Source organism: Akebia trifoliata, chromosome 3 (genome assembly GCF_017979445.1).
Source record: "Akebia trifoliata isolate Shusen 1 chromosome 3, ASM1797944v1, whole genome shotgun sequence".
NCBI lineage: Eukaryota > Viridiplantae > Streptophyta > Magnoliopsida > Ranunculales > Lardizabalaceae > Akebia > Akebia trifoliata.
In genome coordinates this window covers 21,660,188-21,684,752 of record NC_141377.1, presented here as the reverse complement: position 1 = coordinate 21,684,752, position 24,565 = coordinate 21,660,188, and the positions used below count along the sequence as shown (strand labels likewise).

Sequence of the window (24,565 nt, the reverse complement as noted above, 5' to 3'; positions counted from 1 at the left end):
TAAGTCTGCTATCATGCTTGTTTTTGACTTAGTTCTTCACGAAAGAAATGTTTACTTTCTCAGGGAGAAGTTCGATCTGGTGATATTCAGACAACATTTCTATCTTCTTCGATCAGTTTGTCAACATGCTTACTAAGTCTGTTGGTCATTCTGTCACTAACTCTCATTTTGTCAAGCTGGGTTTAGTTGATATATTTGCCCCTACTTGAGGGGGGAGTATTGGAAATAATGTAGTTTTCCTATTTTTCTATTATTTCTATGTAAGGGCATTTATGTCCATTTACACATTAATTAATATAAATATCTGCTAAGTTCTCATTATGAGACTTGATAATTACCCTTTCACAATTCTTCTATATTATTGTTGTGCTCAGATGTAAAGAAGAGAAAATAATTTTTTTAATTAATCAATAATGGACGATATATTTGTACGTCTCACTTAACATATAACTAATTTCACTTTGCTTGGTTTATCCTGAGTTTTTAGCATTAATTGCTTTTTTAACTATAAAAAAAAGTATTGATTGCTTTTGTACGGCATACAATGTACGTAATAAACATACAAGATGAGTATTCTCCCTGATGTACTATTTTAGTGACTAGTAGAGCTTGAACCTTTGTAACTTTGGTGAATATATTTGCAGCTTTGTCCGTGAGTCCCTTATGTTTTTTTTAACCCTTTCCACTGACCTAGTCCCTTCTGTGCATAACTTGATAATCTTATAATCTATTATCACATGCAATAGGTGTTAATGGTAGGGGAATGCAAATCAGATAACCATAACTTATGTACAAGATGATACCATGATTTGGCTATGTTATTAATTATTACATTCAAGAACATTTCTCTGGAGGTAATGACATGGTTTGAGAAAAATTGACTGTCTTGACCAAGACATTTTGGGACAATCCAAGCATTAACAATAACAATTTCACTCGCTTGGTTATCTGAGTTACATTATTTTTTAACTTAAAAGTATTGATTGCTCGGCAAAATGTACAAAAACATACAAGATGTTCTGGTGATGTATTTTAGTGACATAGTGAACCGTACTGATTTGCAGCTTTGTCCGTGAGTCCCTTATGTTTTTTTAACCCTTTCCACTGACCTAGTCCTTCTGTGCATAACTTGATAATCTTATAATCTATTATCACATGCAATAGGTGTTAATGGTAGGGGAATGCAAATCAGATAACCATAACTTATGTATAAGATGATACCATGATTTGGCTATGTTATTAATTATTACATTCAAGAACATTTCTCTGGAGGTAATGACATGGTTTGAGAAAAATTGACTGTCTTGACCAAGACATTTTGGGACAATCCAAAGCATTCCTGAAACAATCAATATTTCAAGTTACTATTTGTTTCGATCTTGGTTGATGCTCGGATGTCTCAGCTGAAACATTCCAAGATGTTATGGTGTGAAGTTTTAAATAGTGAGTACATTGCACTTCGCCAAAAACATGTGATCTTGAGGTATGTATGGTCGACACAACACCGCCTGATTGATGGAGCAGTGCTTCAGTGACCTAGGTGTGCTCCCTAGGTTTGTGAGTTCGAGTCTCCCCACCCATGACGTAACCTGATACTCCTATTTGTGGTGGTTGGGCATATCCACAGGGATTAAACCCACTTCTAAAGAGAGTGGGAACACCCTAAGTCATGGGAAGACTTAAAAGTGTCAGTTGTGGCAAAATTTTAATGGTTGGGAATCAAGATAATACTCGAGAAGTTGGGAAAATTGAGAAGACTTGAGAAGTTGGGAATCTTATTTTCAGAAAGTCAAGAATAATGAAAAGTTGGGGTGTCAAGATGAATGAGAGGTGGAAATCGGGGGATTGCACATTCTCAGCATTGTTCTCCACTTAACACACCAAGTGAGGGATAAAATTAAGGTTAGAATTTAATTTTATCAACTGAGATTTGGTTGGAGATATTTTTATCAAAGTTGGGGCATCGAGATGAGAAGTGGAGACTGGGGAATTGCACATTCTAATTATTGTTCTCCACTTTACACACCAAGTGAGGGATAAAATGAAGGTTAGAATTTATTTATCAACTAGGGTTTGGCTGGAGATATTTTTCAAAAGGAGTCCATTCCTTGATTTTATTTGTATTTCCTTCTATTTTTTGCTGTAATATTTTTTATTTAAGAATCTCTTTCCCATTGGAATAAGGGGGCCCAACTTGTACTTGTAGGCTAGTGAATTGGCTACAAAGAGTATGGGTGATGCAATCTTTGATTTTGGTGATGAATCTCGTAAACAATCTTTTTTTCTCCTTCCCCTTCTTCAAATTTGCTTTTGTGTTGTGTTGAAAGGAAAATTTCACCGAAGATATGATTATGATGTAGATCTCAAGGTTTGGCGATTGGCCAATATTTAACGCTCATCCATTTGTTCAAGATTGCTTGGTGTCAACGTCGTTTGGTTCGTTCTTTATTGTTTTGCTGGAAGTTTCAACCTTTCTAGACAGAGAAAAAAATTCTTTGAAAGATTTTTCCCTTTGTTTGTTGGGGCTTATGGAAAGAAAGGAATAGGTGCGCCTTTGAAGGGAATTTTAGTTCCTCGCATGATTTAATAAGAAACACTTTATTTTTATAGGTAAAAAAATATATTTACTAAAATGGAGGTCGAGATGACCAACCATAGTTACAAAGGGAACCGAAAGACAAAAAAGAACTATAGGGAACACAAGGAGTCTCACTTAAATGCAAACTCCTCAAAGAAAATCCCTTTAAAAGTTACATCTAGCTTACACCAAAAATACAGAAAGCCTAAAATCATCAATAATAACTCGTGCATAGAACTCTCCAGCCCCAAGAAGATTCTCTTATGCATCTCCTTCCAAATGCTCCAGCAAATAACAAAAGGAAGCAAAGCCCATAGAACTTTTTTCCTACCAGTGAAGACATTAAGACCAGCTCCCAAATAGGGATTTCAAGTATGCGAGGAGCATACTTTAAAATTTTGTTTCGTGCCGATTTTTCGATTTTTACAAAATCCAAAACCCAAAACATTACAAAATATTCTCGAAACATAGCATTTGAGACACTAATAACATTAAAAAAGATGAGTTTTTCACAGTAATCCGTTGTCAAGGTGTATTTCATCAGTTTGAAAACAGAGGGGTATGCAAATTGTTAGAAGATTAGGGCTAAGGAGAGAAGGAGGAACATAGAGAGGAGAATGAGTAGTTCACTTTCAGCTATTAAAAACATGTTGGTTGTGTGGGCTTAAGTATTGGGATCACGCGACCTTACATTAATGAGAAATAAGACATGGGTCGTGTGGGCTTAAGTAGTGGACCCACACGACATTAAATAAAAACTCGTAACACTCCTTCTCAAGCTGGAGCATATGAATCTGACATGCTCAGCTTCGTACAAAAAGTAATAAAGGAACTCCTAGATAATGGTTTTGTGAGAACATCTCCCAACTGATTTTCTGACTTAATACAGGGAGTAGATATCTTCTTAGCCATCACCATATCATGAATAAAGTGGCAATCGACCTCAATGTGCTTGGTTCTCTCGTGGAATACTGGATTTCTAGCTATATAACTAGCAGCCTGATTATTACAATATAGGCATGTGAGTAGGAACTTCAATCCCCATCTCCTTTGGAAGACTCTGAACCCAAAGCATTTCACATGCAATATGTGTCATTGCCTTGTATTCGGCTTTAGCACTAGAATAGGCTACAACTTGCTATTTTTTACTACGCCAAGTCACCAAATTACCTCCCACGAAGGCGAGAACAACTAAGCTAAATTTATCAAATCAAGCTCTAGGCGATTGTTTCAACCCATAGATTGCCTTCTGTAGGCAACACACTAGTCCCATCTTACCAGAGGCAATATATCCAGGTTGCTATTTCATACATAACTCCTGAAAGTCTCCATGTAGAAAAGCATTTTTAACATCCAATTGATATGGAGGCCCAATATAACATGGAAACATAAATAAGAACACTAGCAGAGTTCAAGCGAGCCACTAGAGAGAAAGTCTCATTATAATCAACCCATAAGTTTGTGTAAGCCTTGGATACTAGACGAGCCTTCAACCTCTAAACAGATCCATCAGGAAGTACTTGACTGTATACACTCATCTGCACCCCACAACCTACTTCCTTGGTGGAAACGGAGATAGATCCCAAGTATGATTATGATGAAGTGCTGCAATCTCCTCATCCATGGTTAGTTTCCACCTAGAAGAGGATAATGCTTACTTATAGGAAGTAGGAATAGAAATAATAGACAAGGAAAGTGCAAATTGGCGAAATGAATGTGACATCCAATGAAAAGACATAAAATCAGCAATTGCGTGCTTAGTGTAAGATCTAATACCTTTCTATAAAACAATAGGAATATCACTATAGGTAGAAGTAGATGCTGGTGGATGTAGAGGAACCTCAAGTGAAGCTATTTGGGGTTGGTAGAGAACATGAAGGTGCTCGGAAACAAGTGTTTTGATATACTTTAACAGGCATAGTTGAAGGATCACCTGCAGGAAGAATTGGAAGCACCAGAGAGGAGGAAATTGTAGGAGACAACTTTTCCCTGACGAGAAGACACAAGATCCAAATCAAATGAGGTACCGATAGAAAAAAATAAGGTGTTGCCTCAGAGAATGTCACATCAACACATGCATAGTGACGTTGAGTGACAAGACAATAACACCTATACCCTTTTTGTGTCTGAGAGTAACCCAAAAGTCACACTTGATAGATCTTGTGGAAAATTTATCTAACCCAGGCTCAAATGAGTGAACAAAGCAAATACAACCAAAGGCTCTAGGAGTAACAACAAAAGAATGAACTTAAGGATAAACAAGAGAGAAAGGTGATTGACCATTTAAAATTGATGATGATATGCGATTAATAAGATGACAAGCTATAAGGATAACATCACCCCAATAAGACTTAGGTACATGCATCTGAAACATAATGGTGCCAGCAAGTCAAGTAAATGAAGATGTTTTCGCTCAACAACACCATTCTGTTGAGAAGTATTAACACAACTAGTCTGATGAATAATGTCATTATCTGAACAAAAAGATTGAATAGAAGATTGCATGTGTTCTAAAGCATTATCAGAATGGATAATTTTCACAAGTTTGCCGAATTGGACTGAAATTTCTTTATAAAAAGTAAGCGAAACACGAGATAATTCAGTACGATTTTTCAATTAGTAGAGCCATGTCATGCGGGTATAATCATCCACAAACACCTCAAATATCTGTATGAATTACATCATAAAGACTTGATTGACGATTCTCAGTACGATTAGGAAAAGAACTACTGTGATGCTTTCTTAATTGGCAAGTCTCACATTTTAAAACCGACATTGAACTCAACCTAGGAATAATATGACGTAAATTAGACAAGGACACATTACCCAACCGATTGTGCTACTGAAGAGGTGAAACGAAAGCACTTAAGGCAGAAGCAGGCACATCGCACATTAAATAATATAATCTATCTTTCTCATGCCCCAAACCAATCATCTTCCTTGTCTTGAGATCCTGAAAGACACAATAAGAAGGGAAAAAGGTTACGAAGCATTGTAATGATTTTGTAAGCTAACTAACAAAAAGTAGATTAAAAGGAAAGTCAATGATCAAAAAAGTAGAAGATAAGGGAAGAGATCAGTTTGGAAAAACATCACCTTTCCTAATTACATTACGAGTGGACCCATCAGCTAGTACAATGTGAGAATTAAGAGAATGAAAATTAAAAAAAAAACGAGATATACCAAACATGTGGGCACTAGCTTCTGAATCGATGATCCAAGATAAAGGAGACTTGGCAATCATAAATGTGGGATTACTTGAAGTAGCCATAGTAGTTGTGAGTGGAGTAGGTTTTGCAGTCAAGGTAGTCAATTTCTGAAGAATTTCTCCCAACTGTGTGGCAAGGTCAGGAAACGCAGCGCTAGATGTAGTATGATAAGTGGAATCAGTGGAATTTTGATAAGATTCCTTTTGAGCTTGATTAGCCCAAACAAGTTTACCCTATTTATCCCAACAAAATTGCTTAGTGTGGCCAGTGTAGCCACAATAGGTACACTTCAAATCACCATCACGGCTTCCTCTACCACGGCTACTATGACCTTATCTACCACTACCACAAGGAGAGTCGGATGAACCACTAGAAACCAATGCTGATAACTCTTTGGGAGTTGTAAACGAGACACTTCCAAGAGAAGCACGTTGAAGACGAGAGAAGGCATTGGCAACGGTAAAGACTCTCTAGTAAGAATTTAACCCTTCAAAAAAACATACTCTAAATTCAGGTTAGAGAGAAACAATGCAACCTAAAATTCTTCTCGTTGTCTTTTCTGGTTCTCAAAGTCTAGTCAAAGCTTGATATTACTGAAGTTCTTCCCACGTACCCCAAAGAGAGCTATAATAGTCACTTAAGGATCTGTCTCTTTGTTTAGTAGTGAACATTGCCTCAAATAGATTATATACCCTAGAAACGTTCTTTTCGTGAGAATACATTTTTTGTATGGCTAGCTAGATCTGTTTTGTTGTATCCAAATACATCACATTGGAGGAAATAGAGGGTCTCCATATTGTTCCACAACCATGTCATAACCAGGGAATTATCACTTTGCCAAATTTCATACTAGTTGTCATCCTGGGGAGGTGGATCCTCAATCAAAAACCTTGATTTCTTCTTAGCACAAAGGAATACTTGCATAGAGTGTGACCATAGGAGATAATTAGTGTCGTTGAACTTGACAGAGGTGATTTAAGTATCAACGCCATAAGAAATCCCCAAATTTGCCATCCGGGAGGAGTAAACTAAAGATCCGCACAGAGAAAAAAAAATCTCAAAACCCAAATTGAGAGGTCCGGGCAAAATTTCAAACTATTGATCGATAAAAGCCATTTTTGTGTGTGTAGAAAACACTGTTCACGCGACTATTCACAATTTTTTTTTTTTGAAATTGAATTTTAACTTCAAAATTGCCCACCAATTCCCCAATTATTCATAAACACCTTAAACAACACAAACAAAGCTCTAGATAAACATCTAGGTGCAAACAAACAAACTTCAAACACCTAATCCTTTTTTAGAACCAAGGTCTTAGGGTTTGGAAGTACCGGATTGAAGAGGGAAAAGAAAGGGATCAAGAAAAAGGAAGAAAAGAAGAAAAATCAAGCAAATCTAAAGATAGAAGTGCTCTGATACCATGTTCGAAGATTAGGGTTAAGGAGATGAGGAATATAGAAAGGAGAATGAGTAAGTCACTCTCAATAGGGTTCAACCTCTCTTTTATATTAAAACATGTGGTTGGTTGTGTGGGCTTAAGTATTGGGCCCACGCAACCTTACATTAATGAGAAATAAGACATGGGTCGTGTGGGCTTAAGTATTGGGCCCACACGACATTAAATAAGAAACACAAATATTTACCAAAACATGCAAACGCAGAAGACAATAAGACAAAAGAAGAGGACAAAATCAAAGAATCGGTGTGAATCCTACGCAATTCCTCCGGTGATCAACCACCCAGGTACCTCTCTCTCTCTTTGTTTTTCTTCTACAGATCTCTCATAGATCAAGAAAAATTGTGGGGAAAGATCGAAACTTTGACCTTTTTAATTTGGAGGTTTTTTCGTCTCGGAAAGTTAAAAATCCAATATATTTTGTACGAAACATTACGAATCGAAATGAAATTTTAAATCATGGCGAGGAGAACCCAACCCAAATTGAACAAACTCAAGAAGTAAGACTAAATTTTGGAAGCAAATGAACACTGCAATAACAAATGGTCATTAGTTTCCCTGCTTGCCCAACACGAGCAACAAAAATTAGGAGTAATAAAACTCCTAGAAATGAGATGATCTAAGGTCAAAATCTTGTTGTAGACCACTAACCAAGCGAAGGAAGATTTTAGAAGTAACCTTTTATTATAAGCATTTTTGGTTTGGTGTTCTTTTGGTGTGAACAGTTTAGGAAATTTAGAGGGTTGTTTTTTGAGGATTATTTTTTTATTGAGATAGGATATATTTTCTGTAGCGAGAGATCAATTGGTATATATTCTTTTGATGACTTCGTTTGCTCTTTATCAATAAAATTTTCATTTGTAGAAAAAAAAAATCCAAAGGAAGAGGATTACATCATTTTCATTAATTGGGACTCGCCACCAATCCTCAATCAATACCTAGAAAAACGATGATTTCATTTTTGAATTCTTGACTCTTGACTTGCATTGTGAATATGATGCACGAGTTCTGTACCAGTTGAAAAAAGAATTTCAAGAAACAAAACTAAAAGAACTGGTATTAATTTTTTCATTGACTTACATTTGATCCATTCTTGTTGTCTTCTTTAGGTCATCTATGTCCGTGTGATATATGGTGTTTGCTACTCTTTTATGAAATAACTTGTACTGGTGGTCAAAATATGTCAAATTTCAGTAGAAAAGTATGTAGAAGCATCATGGGCCCATCTAAAGAATGTATGAAATTTAACTTGAGGACAAGTTATTCCAAGGGGAAGAATGATGATGGGAAAAAGCAGTCCAAGTTCTTGTATCTCGTTAGCTTAAGAAAAAATTACTTTGTTACGAGCATGAGTTTTTCAGATATCTAATCAGGAAGTCGTTAGACATATTCATAATCTCATTGCTATATTCACTATTTTATCCATGGTTAGCATTGTCAAATGCGGTCGCATATGCTGCAGTCGCATACCCCAAATTATGCTATCTGTCAATATGCGATGGCATATTTTTGTGTACGATGTCATATGCGAAGTGTGTGATAGCATATGTGATTTGCATATGCAATGGCATATTTTTCTGTATTTTTTTTTTCTTGCAGCATATGCGATGTGCCAGTTCACATATGTTATTTAACAACATTGTCCATGGTTTAAATTTCATCTCGTTTTGTACAAAACATTTCAGAATTTCAGTTTTCTGAAATGAAACAACCTCCAAAACAAAAAAACAAAGTTTCGATCGTTGTTTTTTCCCCTGATTTTTCTTGATCTACAAGAGAGATTTGGCTGTGAAAAACAGAGAAATGAGGGGGGAGGGGGGATAGGTACTTTACCATCCATGCCAACGTCGGAGGTTTCTTCCTTCTTCTTTCAGTTTTCTGGGTTTTTTTCATCTAAAAACTTCAAAGCTCTCTCTTGTTTTCATCGAATGACATGCCCTTGGCTTTGGTCTTCTCTAGAAGACTTGGTTATTTAGGTGATATCCTCTTATTTTCGTAAATATTTGAGATACCCGTGTTTCAAACTAACGATATGCCCCTTAACCATAGTCTCATTTGAAAGATTTAAAAAAAATAAATATTAATTCAATGTATGGAATGTTTTGGGATTGTTTCGGTTTTTCAAAAAAATTGAAACATTGGAACGAAACAAGATTTTAAGCCATGATTTTATCCATGGCTTTCCGCATCGTTTAATGTCTTGGGGGCCTCAAAATAGTATTGAAAATGTGGTTGTAGGGTTCATGACATGATTTAGGTTAAGTTGTCATTATAAAATTTGATTTTAGATTAGAAATTTAGTTTGATTGAAATTTTCCATTAGGCTTTTTGGTTCCCTTGTGAGCTCTTTGGATTACTTGGAGTAGCAACCTACATGAGATTTTTGTTTGATTTCTTGTAAGAATTCTTTCCTTAAGAGTGTTGATCGATGAATTATGTTTTATTTTTCCGTATGATTCTTGTAGATGGATAAAAGGGATTGAACTTCCCCAACATCAAGTGCCAACTTAACTTTATCTGACTTGGTGGGACTTACGTATGGACCCTAGCTTTCAACAAGATTTATGGAAGATTGTAAATATTCTTCCATTGTGAGCCATCCTATAACACTAATACCGAGCGTTAAAACAATTTCCTTTCAGTCAACTCAGGAGCAGGCAGACACTACGACCCCTAGTGGCATGCTTTTTGAGTTAGATTGATTGTTCTACTTCCAAGTGTTGCTATTGTTTGAGGGATTAAAACTTGGAAATTAAGAAGTTTGAAATTATAGATTTGATACAATTTTAATTTGATCGTGGTGGGTGTATAAGTTTGATTTGTATATTAAACTTTGAAATCTGAAATTGTGACCCCTCCCCCTCCCTCTCCTGATTTCTGTTTATTAGAATTTTTACTATTTATTAAGAGAGCTTCTATTGCCACTCCAAATTTTGCTAATGCCACCCCAAGATGTATACTTAATACTTTGGTGATTTACATATGAATTGGGGTGGTGTTAGAACTTTGGTGTGGCAATACAATTTCCCTTTATTAATGTACAGGATTTACACCTGATCATGTCTGTTTGGACAGGAAGATAGTGACAAGACTGGCAAGGTAACATCGGCGGGGATGTATTTCTTACATTTTCAAGTATACCGTTTGGATTCAACTTTTAATGCGGTATGAAATAATCTCTTTTCCTTCTTTGCTGGAGAATTTTGGCATAGTGACAGGTTATAGATCAAGGGTTTATCTTTGTGGTGCAGTTAGCAATGGCCAAGGACCCCGAAGCCGCTTTCTTCAAGAGGTTGGAAGGTCTACAACCATGTGAAGTGTCAGAACTAAAACCTGGCACTCACATCTTTGCTGTTTATGGTCTGTTTCCTTTATCATCCTATGCTTCAGTTTCTAGAGCTCATGAGAGGTTTGGAAAATCTTCTGACCTCCGATAAAATTTTCATTAGGGGACAATTTTTTTAAGACTGCTAGCTATACCATCGAGGCTCTTTGTGCAAAGTCATTTGAGGATACCTCAGAGAAACTGAAAGAGATTGAGGCCCAAATTTTAATGAAGAGAAATGAGTTACGCCAATTTGAAGTTGAATACAGAAAGGTAGGACTTCAACTTTTGTAGCTAACACTAGAAGAAATTTGGTTGTTATGGAAGCTTCTTACCGTTGTTGATTGGGATGTAGGCATTGGCACGCTTTCAAGAAGTCACCAACAGATACAACCAAGAAAAACAAGCTGTATGTCAATTTTTGTACACTAATCTATCTTTATTTACTTTGAATAGCATTCTATTAGCACCCTTTCAAAAAAAATGCACCTATAACTCTTTGGAGTGTTATGCACACCCTACAACAACTGATTTCTCTAAGTTGCCATAAATGTTAATTAGGTGCTGATTGAAACTTATGACGATGGCTCTGCCAAGTTCTTGACGTCTTTTTTTTTTTTTTTCGAAGTCATTTTTATTGTGTGAACTTCCATCGCAGTTTTCCCAGATTAGACTTTTGATTGCTTAATCGCATATTTCACACTTTAAACTTCTATATTTCTAGACTTTATTGCAACTATTATGTAAAAACTTTATTTTTGGGGTCTTCCATAAAGTTCTAAATTCACACATATTTACCACATGGTTTCTCATTATTTCCTCGTTCTCCAGGAAAAACAATTATTAATAAAAGCTGTCATCCTTGGTCTTGATTCCTTTTTATTGTGCTACATTTCAATTTCAAAGTCTTAAAAGTGCATTTGGAACTCATTATTTTTGTTTGTGCTTGATCAAACACAGGTGGATGAGTTGCTGAAACAGAGAGACACCGTTCATTCTTCATTCAGTGTAACTGGGGCTATCAGTAATTCTAGTGCAAGTAGTAGTAGCAAAGTTCCTGGTGACGAGTTTAAGGCTCAGAGCCCAGGAGAGGAAGCAAATTCTGATGTGAAGGATAAATCAACAAGAAGAAATGGTTTAATCTCAATCTGAAAGGATCTGATAAAAAGCTTGGTTGAAGCATTGACTTTCGAATGGCATTGGAGATCCAACATCAATTTATATCATGCAAGAGGCATTACCCTCTCCATGATCACATTCTTAGAGAACGATGCACATTGGCAATGAACAAGGGTTAGCCACATATTCCTTTTACATCAATTTTTTTCTTTTCCTTCTACATTTAGTGATCCAGTTAAAGCTCTTTTGGGTGGATGTTGCAAACCGCACTCTTGCGTTGTAGGTATGTGTAGCTTTCTCTTTCTCATTAAACTTGGTTCTCGGCTTACCAAATTTTACTGCATCGATTTGAATATACATAGTTGTGAAATTGTAATAAGACTTTTTTTTTTTTTTCCTTCAGTTCCCTTTGTAATAAAAGATGCTCACTATTTCGGTATCTTTGGTTGGTTGTTTTCCTAGTTCATTGCTCTCGTTATTTAGGCTTCATAGATGCTCGTGAAATTTCCATTTGTTAGAGAATTTGGAAGTAAATGAATAGTTGTATTTTCAAAGACCGGGAGCATTTGCTTCAGGAGAGCATTTTTTCTATTTTTGGGTAGATGGGATTGGATTTTTACAGTTATGCTGAGTATGTAACTTCATTGTGCTTGCTTGAATTTCTTGGGCTTTTCCTCTTCAAAGCCTCAATAGTAAATAGAAAAAAAAAAAAAAGGTGCTTTGTGGTGGTTTCTTTGAATTCGAATCATGATATTGGTCCAATGAACACCAGAAGTAGAAAAATACTCCATAGTTGTAGATATGTATTACTAAATTTCACCAAGTTGAAATCATATTTTATTTATTTTTGTTTATTTATTGGTAAGATGGGACTTAATCCACGACCCTCAAAGGTCTATTGTTTGGGCAGTATCTTAATAGTTTAGTTTGTAATATCTTTCCTTCTAAATAATATCTGAATGTCATGTTTTGTTTTGTATTTTTGGCTTGGTAAGCCTGTTTTTAGCAAGTGCAGTAACTTGGTGTTGGAGGTATTTGAACCCAGGTCTCTGGGATCATCACCCAAAGTTAGCAGGCACCTACAATCTGAACCTCATTTCCTTTTATAAGAATTTTTAAAGTACCTAAAACAACCTATTTCCACCTCTTTGAACTTACCTAAAATTTTCAAAGGCACTTGATTTATTTCGATGATGAATGGATATTAATGTTCTTATAATTTTGAACTTTTAGTTGTAAAGTTTGTCTTGAGAGTTCGTTTCACCACAATAAACGTATGTAATTTGGGTATTTCGGAAATATCTATTTAGTGTCAAGCTAAAAAAAAAAAAATGAATCAAAATTTTGAGGCTTGACATTTTATTGTCGTGTATCAACATTTTCAATGGATATTCAAAATATAAGTTTATCATTGAATTTGACAAAAAGGCTACTTTTCATTAGCTCGAGGATCGATGCTGCTAAAAAATCGATTCTTGAAAATTTTGATATTTTTTGTTTTTTTCAAGCTCAACAATAGATGGATCTTTCTGAAAAATAAAATAAAATGCACACACATTATAAAGGTGAATTACAACTAAATCTTGAAAATTATGAGAATGCTGTTATCTGTTTGTCACAAAACAAATTGTTGACAAAGAATGACGAAAATATATTTGTCAAGAGATATCTCGCCTAAATAGGTAGTTAGGTCTCCATCATATGTTGTCTAAACTACAGAATCAACTTTTGGTAGATTTGTTTAGGGAGTCATAATTGAAGTTGGTGAATCTCGAGATAACACGTGTACACAAGGAGATTTTGTAAAATTTTTATTTACTCTCACAGTTGATTATCGATGATCAAATTCTTACTTGGAGTATCTTGGGTCATTTGGTTAAGTCATCTAATCGTCTATTCAATTTTATATTAAATCATACATTACATTGGTTAAGTGTTCTTTATGGTATTTAGAATCTATAACCTACATTTTATATCCATAATCTCTATCTTAGACCATTTACTATTTAATAACTTAAGGTGTCATTGAAGAACTTCTTTAATGGAGCGCACCACCTCATACATGGACCATGTAATTGGGGTTGACGCACCATTTAAATACCGAGTTCCATGCAAAACAACTGTCTTTAGGACATGTTTTATTAGTATATTAGATTACTTCAGTACTAATATCTAATAAAAAAATTGAAAGAATAATATTCAAATCCATTGGAAATAAAAAATAAAAATAATTTTTTTTTTCTCTCTAAATACATCATCTTAGGTTATCTGTTTGGAAGACTATATTTAAATTAGAACACCACACTCATTTCCAATTGTTTTTATTTTCTCTTGGGTCAGATTCAATATATTGTATTACAAGCCATTAAACTCCAAAAGCTAGAGATGACCCAATGAATGTGAGACCCATTGCATCTTTGTAGATTCTTTAGGGACATATACTTCCAAAAATTCAAAGATTGTTTATCCAAGGCTGTTTTTGCTAAAATAAGCACGTCATGTGTTGAGGAAAAATTATTTAACCCTTTTCTTTAAACATGTATATTAAATTCAAATCTTTTCATGTGGATTGGTCTATCAAGCCGTCTAAGTGTCTCATTTTGCAGGCAACCACATACATTTAATTTCTCTCTTTGATTGACTGAATCTTATTCTAACCAGGTCGGGTATTTGTTTGAAATAAACCCAATTACTAATCAGATCACCCGACCCAATATAATTATGTGTACAAGGTATTCCCCAAGTCTAATTGTGTGGTAAAATTTTCTTAATGAACCATGACAGAGGGATTTCTTTCTAAATTCCTCCTAACTCGTATATAATTTGATAGTCCATTTAGTAATTATTTTTTTTCTTAATGCCCCTCACCCCCTTATCCTCATTGGTGAGATTGATGATTCAAATTGTGTCAAGATCAACAATTTAAATCATTGAGCTCAACCCCAAGGATTGGCCTTGTGGCAACCTGAGTCTTGATAAGCTTCTCAGGAAGGGTAGGTCAAGTGTTAGAAACCCTCACGAAGCAATGAATTCCTTGGGATTATCCTCTATAAAGTTCAATTGACCCTCGACTCAACCAATTGCACGTAGGACTTTCAGAGGGGGTGGTGCCTGTGACTGTGGGATTATCTCACCCACAAAAGCAAAAAAGAGTAATAACAAATAAAATCGTTGAGATCAACGATTACAAATCGTCGATCTTGATTTTTGAACATGAATAATTGAAATTAATAATTCAAATGGTCAAAATTGACTATTTGAATTCAACGTTTTTACTCAGGTGAGAGGGCATTAAGAAAGATAATTTTTACTCAGTGGGTTGTTAAGAATTATGAATTGAGGGAGCATTAAGTAATTTTCTCAAGATTGATAATATTTGGTCAAGAGTACACACACCTAACTCGTATTTTCCGGGAGAGGATGCTACTAGAAAGAAACCTCCAAAATATAAGCGGGTGTTGGGCAATTAGGTCCAATTTCAAACCCACATGGGGGGAATTAATTTAATGTTTATAAAATCTAGACATTCTAGACTGTAATCTAGGCTTAGTTCCAATACCATTTTTTTAAAATTAAAAATAAAATATGTTAATAGAACAACGTCACATGACTTAAAGTTAACTCCACCCAACCTCCCACCAATTATTTAAAGAAGTAGGTGGTGTCACTTGGAATACTTGGGGGGTTTATTAAGTAAATACCCACATTGCTTGGATTGCTTAACATGTTCTGAAATCATGTCACCTTTGTGTTTTTTCTTTTTCTTTTTAACCTTTTCAGATCCTTCCAAAGCAATGGTTGCAAAAAAGAAACAAATTTGGTTATTAAGGTAATGAATTTGTATTATTTTATGTTCTTATCTGTAATAATTTTGTGTTAATTGTATAAAATATAATACTAATTGGATTGATTTTCCTTGATAAGCACAACTTCGTGGGCCATAATGGGGATTTGGGTGATCTTAAATGTTAACATCGGCATCACTTCAATCAACAACAAATAAAGCATGATTAATGTCCCTAATACCTATTTTATATTAGGTGGTGGAGACCATTACAACAAGAAAAGCTCTTGGTTAAGAATACAGTTGTTGTTAATAAATTAATATTAATGTAGAAAGAGAGAGATAACTTTAAGAATATATTTAATTACCAAAAGAAAGAGAGAGAGAGAGAGAGGACCCATATTTGGTTCATGTGGCCCCACATCAACATAAGTCCTTGCTAATGTTTGTTAGAATGAAGAGAGACCAAGTAAGTGCAGCTTCACATGTGTTCCCCTTCATCAAAGGAGAGAACCCATATGCCTCCTTAGACCTATCAATCCATAGCCTCAAAGCAATTTCCCTAACTCCTTCTATCTTCTCCTTAACATGTTTCATCATATTTGTCTAAGAAGTGGTTGGGTGTGGGTCCTACTTCATTATCTAAACCCTCACTAGAGAAAGAAAAGAAACCCTATGTCATCTCTAACCTTAATATCACCACACAGTACATAAGCAGATGAGATGTCATCTCAATACTTTTTTGAGGGAGACCAACTCCTTAACCCTCATGGTGGGGGAATAGTTGCCCAACCTAGTTTCAAACACAAGATTGAGAAAAGACACACCCCAACCCACCAAAAAGAAAAAAAGAAGAAAAGCGTTTATATTGTTTATTTTATTTTTTAAATAAAAAAATTAAAAAAAATATATATATTACATTAAATATGATATTTGACCATAAATTATAATTATATAATTTTAATGATTGAACCCTTTCCCCAAAGAAGTTCTTAGATTTGGGTTCTACTCAGATAAGAAAATTTCTTCCAATTCAAAAAAGGACAGATTATGAGAGTGATTGATGAAGAAATCGAAGGTTGGTTACCGTTGGATTGCTAGTCTTTCTTTTTCTTAAAAACTTTTATTTTGGTGCGTCTATATCACTTTTGGTGTATTCTATAGGAGTTCAATAACTTCATTATATCCTTTTGCTTTCTTATTTTTTTTTTTTAAAATGACTTCTTTAATTGGGGTGTTACACTATAAACTATCATCAGGACACAAAGAGGAAAAGTACAGCCCTTAATACACTTCTTAGGTGATAGAGACAATGTATCTCTAACTACTAAATCTCACCATATTTGATGTCATTGTGAGAGATAATTTTGCAAGTTGAGAATAATTCTACATTATGAACCTCATGACTATTATTAGCATCAATCATTTTATGAAGACACATGGACCCACTTGCAATAGCTCAAGGCCCACCATATGATGATACCCACTTGAAGATCTTTAAGGTCAAAAGTCAATCTGATTACATAATCACCCATAAATTTCTATGTATCAGATGGTTACAATCATCAAATCGGGTTGACTTTTACTAAACTAGAGCAATGATCACCAAGATCTCCAATACCCAAAGTATAGATTCACCCATTAAGTAAAGTATCATAGGAGGCTCTTAGTTAATTATGAATATAATTGTTTGAGATATTTATTAAATGGATAATCTAGATTTTAAATAAAAATCAGATTTTGAGATACGATTGGTACTTGCTTTGATCCATTTTGAGATGGAGGATATGATTGATCATTGCTAAGTCAAAATTTTCACTAAAATTGATTTAAACCCATTCAACATTAAGTAGTAAAAATATATTTATACTTTAAATCTAGTCGATTTTTTCTATTATAAGCTGGATCACTAAACTTTACTACCACAAACTCTCCATTTTTATCAATCATTATATATATATATATATATATATGGGTCTCGTTCAGCACCCTAAGTTTTACCCTACACTTTAACAAACGTTTTTTTGTCCTACATGGGTTAGAAGTTTTGGAATGGGCTGATTTTTGGTGAGGATGATCTCTATGGTGAGGAGATCATCCTCACCAAAATCAGCTCATTCCAAAACTTCTAACCCCATCAAAAATGGTTTACAAAAAATGGACGGTCCACGATTTTTCAACTTGTAAACATGGGGCTAAACATTTCGGAATGGGCTGATTTTTGGTGAGGATGATCTTCTAATCATAGAGATCATCCTCACCAAAAATCAGCCCATTCCAAAACTTCTAACCCATGTAGGACAAAAAACGTTTGTTAAAGTGTAGGGTAAAACTTAGGGTGCTGAACATTTCCCTATATATATATATCTACAGGGGTTAGAAGTTGGTGAGGAGATCATCCTCACCAAAAATCAGCCCATTCCAAAACTTCTAACCCCATTAAAAATGGTTTACAAAAAATGGACGGTCCACGATTTTTCAACTTGTAAACATGGGGTTAGAAATTTTGGAATGAGCTGAATTTTGGTGAGGAAGATCTTCTAACCGTAGAGATCATCCTCACAAAAAATCAGCCCATTCCAAAACTTCTAACCCATGTAGGACAAAACATGTTGGGCAAATTGTTGGGTAAATGGTAGGGTGTGTTGAACATTTCCATATATATATATATATATATATATATATATAGAGAGAGAGAGAGAGAGAGAGAGAGAGAGAGGGTAGCGTTCAATGGCCAATGTTATAGAGCCAATGATACGATCAAAATGTGTTTTATATAGTTTAAAATTTTTGGATTGGACTGATTTTTTATGGAGATGATCTTTATGGTAAGGAAATCATCCGCACAAAAAATCAGCCCAATTTGAAACTTTTAACCCTATTAAAAGTGGTTTACAATAACAAATCGACAGTCAACAATTCTAAACTACTATTGATGGTGTTAGAAGTTTTAGATTGGGCAGATTTTTTGTGAAAATGATCTCCTCACCATAAAGATCATCCTCAAAAAATAAAAATAAAAAGAGAACAGCTCATACCAAAAATTCTAACCCATATAGAAAAAAGACATTTGTTGCCAATCGAGACCTATATATAATGTGTGTATGAGAGAGAGAAAGTTATATGAACATAAAACTATGTAAAAGCTTGAGTCGAGGTCCTAGTTTGGGCCATATGGACTGTCGTTGATCCAAATGACACCTCAGCCCTTTAGAGTTCATGATATAGGTTAGGTTTAAAATATATATATTTACAACATCTAACACTTTGAAAATAGATGACCACTGGACTCTAAAATTTAAAATTCAAATTCAATTGTGAAAATTTTTTCTTCTTCTATTTTTTTTATTTATAAATTTTATGCAGTAGATCCATGTGGCACCCGATCATGTTTTGGGTGCCATATGGGCATTCATTTTGAAAGATCTGACGTCATGATGATGTTGTAAAATAATATTGTAAAAATAGATAGCATCCAAACGGTGTTGCAAAAAACATTATATCAAATACTTGTCCTTATGATCTTGACCTAAACCAACTCTAACAAATTAATTTTACTGAATTTTAAAAAAATCGATCAATTTGAATAGATTTTTCCCGGGTCAAATTAGATCTGGATTCATATTTGAAAAGTTTCTTGATGCCATTTGAATTCCTCTTGACTCCAAATCAAATCAAACCAAATATTCGAATTTGATTGAATTTTAAATCTATGATCAATATGTTCCCAATGGTGATCCTCTAGAGTTGGAATAATCAAATGGTCGGTATGACAAAAATTGATCTATTGAGATAATCAAATATGATCAAGTGATGGTGAACAAAATGGGTGTTTAATTTGAATAGAAAACACATGAGAGAAAGCAAGGAGACAAGGTGGGTCAGGATTGGAGTTGTATGAAGACTTTGTGGAGGATTTTGGAATGATATTTGCTTTTCAAGTGGGATTACAAAGGGATATGTTCTCTCTTTCTATCCTAATTATCTTTCTCTCTATCTCTCTCTTGATGAAAAGACTTGGAGACTCCTTTTCGTCGTAGTTAGTAAGATTCGGAGAGATCTCTTGAAAAAGAAATCCTTATAAAACACTTAAGTAAAATAAACAAACTCACACACCAACGTCAATCACGCAAACATACTTAAAACACTTTGCTCATCATTCACACGTCACAGTGGACCCGCGTAATACCTGAACATTCAAAATATTTGAAACTAACTTTCCATTTCAGGTTTATTTACAATAATGCCATTGTGTGTGAAATGGGCAAATCTAAAGTTAGATTTGTAAAGTTAAGAGATGTTGACACGTGGATCATAAAAATAATAATGAAGTACTGTTGTTCTGTAGCTAATCATTGAAGGTTTTTTCTTTCTTATGGTTTGAGATATTTACAATTTTTGGGTTCTTGCATGCATGGATGTTGACTTTTTTAAGGAGGGGAGGTTGGAGTGAGACATATAGAGGGTAAAAGTGGAAGAGAAAATATTAGACTCGCCTCAGTAGAATTTTGAGGTGAATCGGCAGCTAAAGACGAAAATGGTTCGGTTAGCGAGTCAACTTGAATTAAGTCGGATCCGAAACTCACCGAGCAATTTGACTCGATAGACTTTTGGGCATTTTGTAGCTGCTGTTGCTGGAGTAGACAGCAAAGGAGACATGAGTTTCGTCGGGGCGCGTTAGATTAATTGGGATTAAGATATGTGAAATTATCATAATACCCATATATCATCCGGAGTAGATTAAATTTGTGGCATCTTTCATGTGATAGATGTGGACATCGTACCACCAACCTAATGGGGCCCACACCTATATTATGACATGGCCCACCAACTCATCGTTTATGATTTTTCATTACTGTGATTCCTCTAATATGATTTAGATTAACTTTTCATAAAAAAAAAATAATAATAAATAAGTTTATTTATTTATTGAAGAATATTAAAAATAAAAACTTTATAGAATTTTTTACATAAAATCATTTATACTATTTGTAAGTACATATTACACGAGAGACGTGGCCAAATGGTAACACGTCTACATGTCCCATCATTGCATGAGTAAACTATGCCTCACCACGTGTCAACTCAGTTTAATAGGAAAAACAACTCAATCGGGAGGAAAAGTGACGTGGAAAATAATCGCGTTATCTCATGCTCTCTGTAAAAATCTTTGATCTGCTCTCCTGCAAATTGTCTCCCATTGTCTGAGACTATAGTGCGTGGCAGATCAAATCTGCGGATTATGTTCTCTCATAGGAATTTCTAGACTTCCTATTGGCGTATTCTGGCTAGGGAGAGTGCTTTCACCCACTTGGTGAAGTAATCTGTCACCACTAGCAGGAAAATTAGGTTATCTGATGTATTGGGCAACGGGCCTACTAGATCAATTCCCCATTGTGTAAACAGCCAAGGGCTGATGATAGACTTGAGCTGCACTGCTGGCTGTCGGATTATCCTCCTATGTCTTTAGCAATTGTTGCAATGCTTGATGTGCAAAACTATGTATTCTTACAAATAAGACCAAAAATACCCTTGAAAGAGTATTCTGTGGGTCAAAGACCTTGCCCCTAAATGATTCCCATAATCTCCTTTGTGGATCTTGCTTAGCATATCAATTTTGCCTATTTTGGCGTTAGGCAACGTAAGAATGGCCTTCCTACTGACTTCTACACAGAATCCCATCCAGGACAGTGTACTTCTCTGTTCTATTTTTGACTCGTCAGCCTCATCTAGGTAGTCAGGCAGCACTCATATCTGTAGGAAGGTGAGAATAAGGCTCATCCACTATTGATATCTTATTGAGGCTACCATACCGACCAATTCTGACTCGTCTATCGTAAGATTTTCTTAGTAGCCCAATAGTAGTTCCCTTCTGTTTTGTCTTGCCAACATTGAGGCTATGAAGGTTAGGGTGTCTGCATGCCTGTTGTCTATCAACAGTATGTGTTCTACTTTTATTTCCCTAGTTCGGAGTATGTCAGGTCTAATTTTCTCCAAATAGAGCTATATCCTGGGATCTCATGCTTCAAACGTCCCGTTGACATGATTAATTACTAGTTGTGAGTCACTGAAGACTGTCCTCTCAGTTACCACCAACCTTACTAATGAATTGAGGCCGAGTAGTATTACCTCATATTCTGTTTCATTGTAGATGCTCTGAATCCTAGTCTGACCGTTTTCTCTATCTTGAAGCTGTCAGGAGTGATCAGCACCACTCTTATTCCCAACCTTTCCAAGTTTGAAGATCCATTCATGTAAACTTTCTACCGGATGGTTGTTTGCTTCTTGTCTTTCTTCAACATGTTCTAGCTCTTCTACCAATAGATCAACTTTTTCCTCTACTGAAAAGTCTATCAAGAAATTTACTACTACTTAGCCTTTTAGCGAAAGTCCAGGCTTATACTCAAGCCCAAATTCTGTTAGTTGTATAGTCTATTTCACCATTCTTCCTGATCCCTCCGTCTTTCCTTAAACAGACTTCAAGGGGTATTCTGTTATGACCTGTACTCGATGTGCCTGGAAGTAAGATTCTAGGCGCAACGTTGTATAAACTAGAGTTAGTTCAATCTTCTCAAGTCTGGAATAGTGTGTCTCAGCATTAATGAAAGTCTTGCTTATGAAGTAACTAGGCTGCTCTGCCACTACTCCAGCCGTGACTAAGACTAAACTGAGTGCGCATTTTGAAATAACTAGGTATAGCCCTAGTTCCTCTCCTACTTCTAACTTGGAGAGTATAGGTGATCTGTCCAGATATTTCTTGAGTTGTACAAAGGCTTGCTCACACTTCTTTGTTCATTCGAACTTGGTATTCTTCCGTAATAGTTAGTGTAGATACGTGATTTCATGATTACGATGGCCACGTCTACTAAGGTTTGGAGTCACCACAATTCATATTGTAAGTGGGTGTGAATGGTCACCTGATGCACATTTTTTGGAAAAATGATATTTTGGCATTTTAGTGACTCACGATGGATAGGAACTAATCAAACCTAGAGATCGGGGTAAGCTGCTCGATTGGAGAAAATGGAAGGTGTTAGGCACCCTATTCTCTCCGCCAAGTAGCGGTAACCTCTAAGAACTCGGTCACTTTGATAATAAAAAAAAACAAAAAATAAAGTGCCATGTGTCGTGCATTTGTACCTTAAGTAGGGAATTACTTGAGCCTCGTTTATAAGATCATCTCATAGATGGAAAAAATCCTTATAAACCTTTGCCTTGGGGACTACACGTGATTTGAAAAGATGTTGGCTAGAATTGAGGGTCTATTCTCATAAGTTAAGAAGGAACCTCATACTAATTGCTTCAAAACTTTTTAAGGATTAAAATCGGTTTTATTTTAAAAATGATTACAACCCCTATACTTTCAACCGGACCGAAGTCCGATCTACCGGAGATAGGGGAGGGGGATCATTGCATCTTAGAGACTTTCTAAAAATACAAATTAAAGAGAGGAGGGGGATAAGAGAAGAGGAAAGTGGAGAGGGTAAATAGAGAGAAAAAAAAGGAGGGGGGTATTTTGTTGAACCCACCTTGAAGCTTCAATCTTTATTTTCTTCTTCTTCTTCAATGTCTTCTAAGGTCCTTCATGATTTATGAGAGTGAAATTCTTTTTAGAGAATGATATGAGATAGTAATGGAGAGAAGAGAGAGTAATAGATTTTTTTTATAGTAAGACTTGGTAAGAATTGATAACCTTTTTGGAAAGGGAGGGATGAGGTATTTATAAATGTTTGAGGATGGTTTGAGAGGTATAATGGGGTGAAGGGTTGAAAAATGGATAATGGCATTGGTTTTAGGGATGGAGGATATGAAATTTGGAGTTAAAGGGAGGGTAATTGTATAATGAATGAAAATGGGTTGTATTTTGACCAAATGATTTGGATCTTACCCAAATCCATTTGGGTAGAGTGTTTGGTGGGGTGAGATGAGTGATGGTTGATGGGGGAATGTGGGTGTAAGGGAGTTGTTTGGAGAATGAGTGTTAGGTTGGTTTAAGAGGTGAAGTATTTAGATTTAGGAGAATGGGTTATGTAAGAGGTTGGTATGTTGATTTTTGGGAGAATTAAGGGGATGAAGACATGTGGCAAATATGATGAGAGAGTGAGGTGATGGGGTGTGTTGATTGGTGATGGTAGTTGTTTGATTAGAGAGAAGGGTATGGGTTAGTTTGGTGATGATGGTGGGAGGTATGGGTTGAGGTGATTTTGTTAGAGTGTTTTAAAGAAAAATGATGGGTTGAGGTATATGAGATATGGGTTGTGATGTGGGTGGTTGATGGTGTTAGAGAATTGTGATAGGTTAGGTTAGGGTAGGGTAGGGTATGGGTTGAGGTGATTTTGGAGAGAAGTGATGTGGGTAGATGAATTATGAGGGAAAGGTGATGGGGGTAGGTGATTAGATGAGCGAGGTGGGAGAGGATGATGACATGTGTCATCTTTTGATGTTAAGAAGGTGATTGGTTGATGTGGTAGTGGTTGATGGGTTATAGGTTGTGAATTAGAGGTGGATTGGATATAGATAGTGGTTTGTGGGCTTTTTGTGTATTGGATTTGGGGTTTTAGGAGGGTTGTAGGTTATTTTGGCTTTGATGGGGTTTGTTTTGGGTTGGATTTTTGAGGGTATGTTCATTTTAGGGTTTAGGTGATATGAGATCAATTTTAGGTTAGGGGTAAGATGAGAAATTAATTTAGAAAAGTGTTGAGGGCTTTTGGATTTTGAATGGGTTTAGGGTGTTTGTGGATTCGGAGGTGGAGCGGTGAAAGTAGAGGAGGGGTAGGCATTCCAAGTCTCACATTTTTTTTAATTTATTAATTTTTTTTGAGATTTTTGCAATCATTGGTTTGATAAAAAATGCCACGTGTTAGCAAATCGGGCCTTTTAGGCCTGTTGGAGAATTTTATCGAGCATTTAGGTATTCTTGGATACAAAGGCGGAGCGGTGAGGTTTGGACAAGTCTAGGATAGGTCAAACCCCTTTGGTGGGTCCCTTAGACCATTGGGAGGTTTTAGGGGCTTCGATTCGATCAAAACGTCACTTTTTAGTGATTTGGGCTTTTGAAGCCCGTTGGCCAATTTTGTCGAAAAATTAATATTTT

At 35.6% G+C, this 24,565-nt stretch overlaps 1 protein-coding gene across 1 annotated transcript in view; it reads left to right on the top strand.

Annotated features, from left to right (window-relative positions):
• LOC147406139 (chaperone protein dnaJ 15-like) overlaps nt 1-12,308 on the top strand; it is a 29,797-nt gene extending 17,489 nt beyond the window's left edge. The window contains 6 exon segments of the mRNA XM_086434049.1: nt 10,319-10,408; nt 10,495-10,603; nt 10,693-10,841; nt 10,924-10,977; nt 11,529-11,688; nt 11,691-12,308. Of these exon segments, the coding sequence (XP_086290175.1) occupies nt 10,319-10,408; nt 10,495-10,603; nt 10,693-10,841; nt 10,924-10,977; nt 11,529-11,688; nt 11,691-11,746 (618 nt within the window). The 3' untranslated portion in view covers nt 11,747-12,308.
• The last annotated feature ends 12,257 nt before the right edge of the window (nt 12,309-24,565 follow it).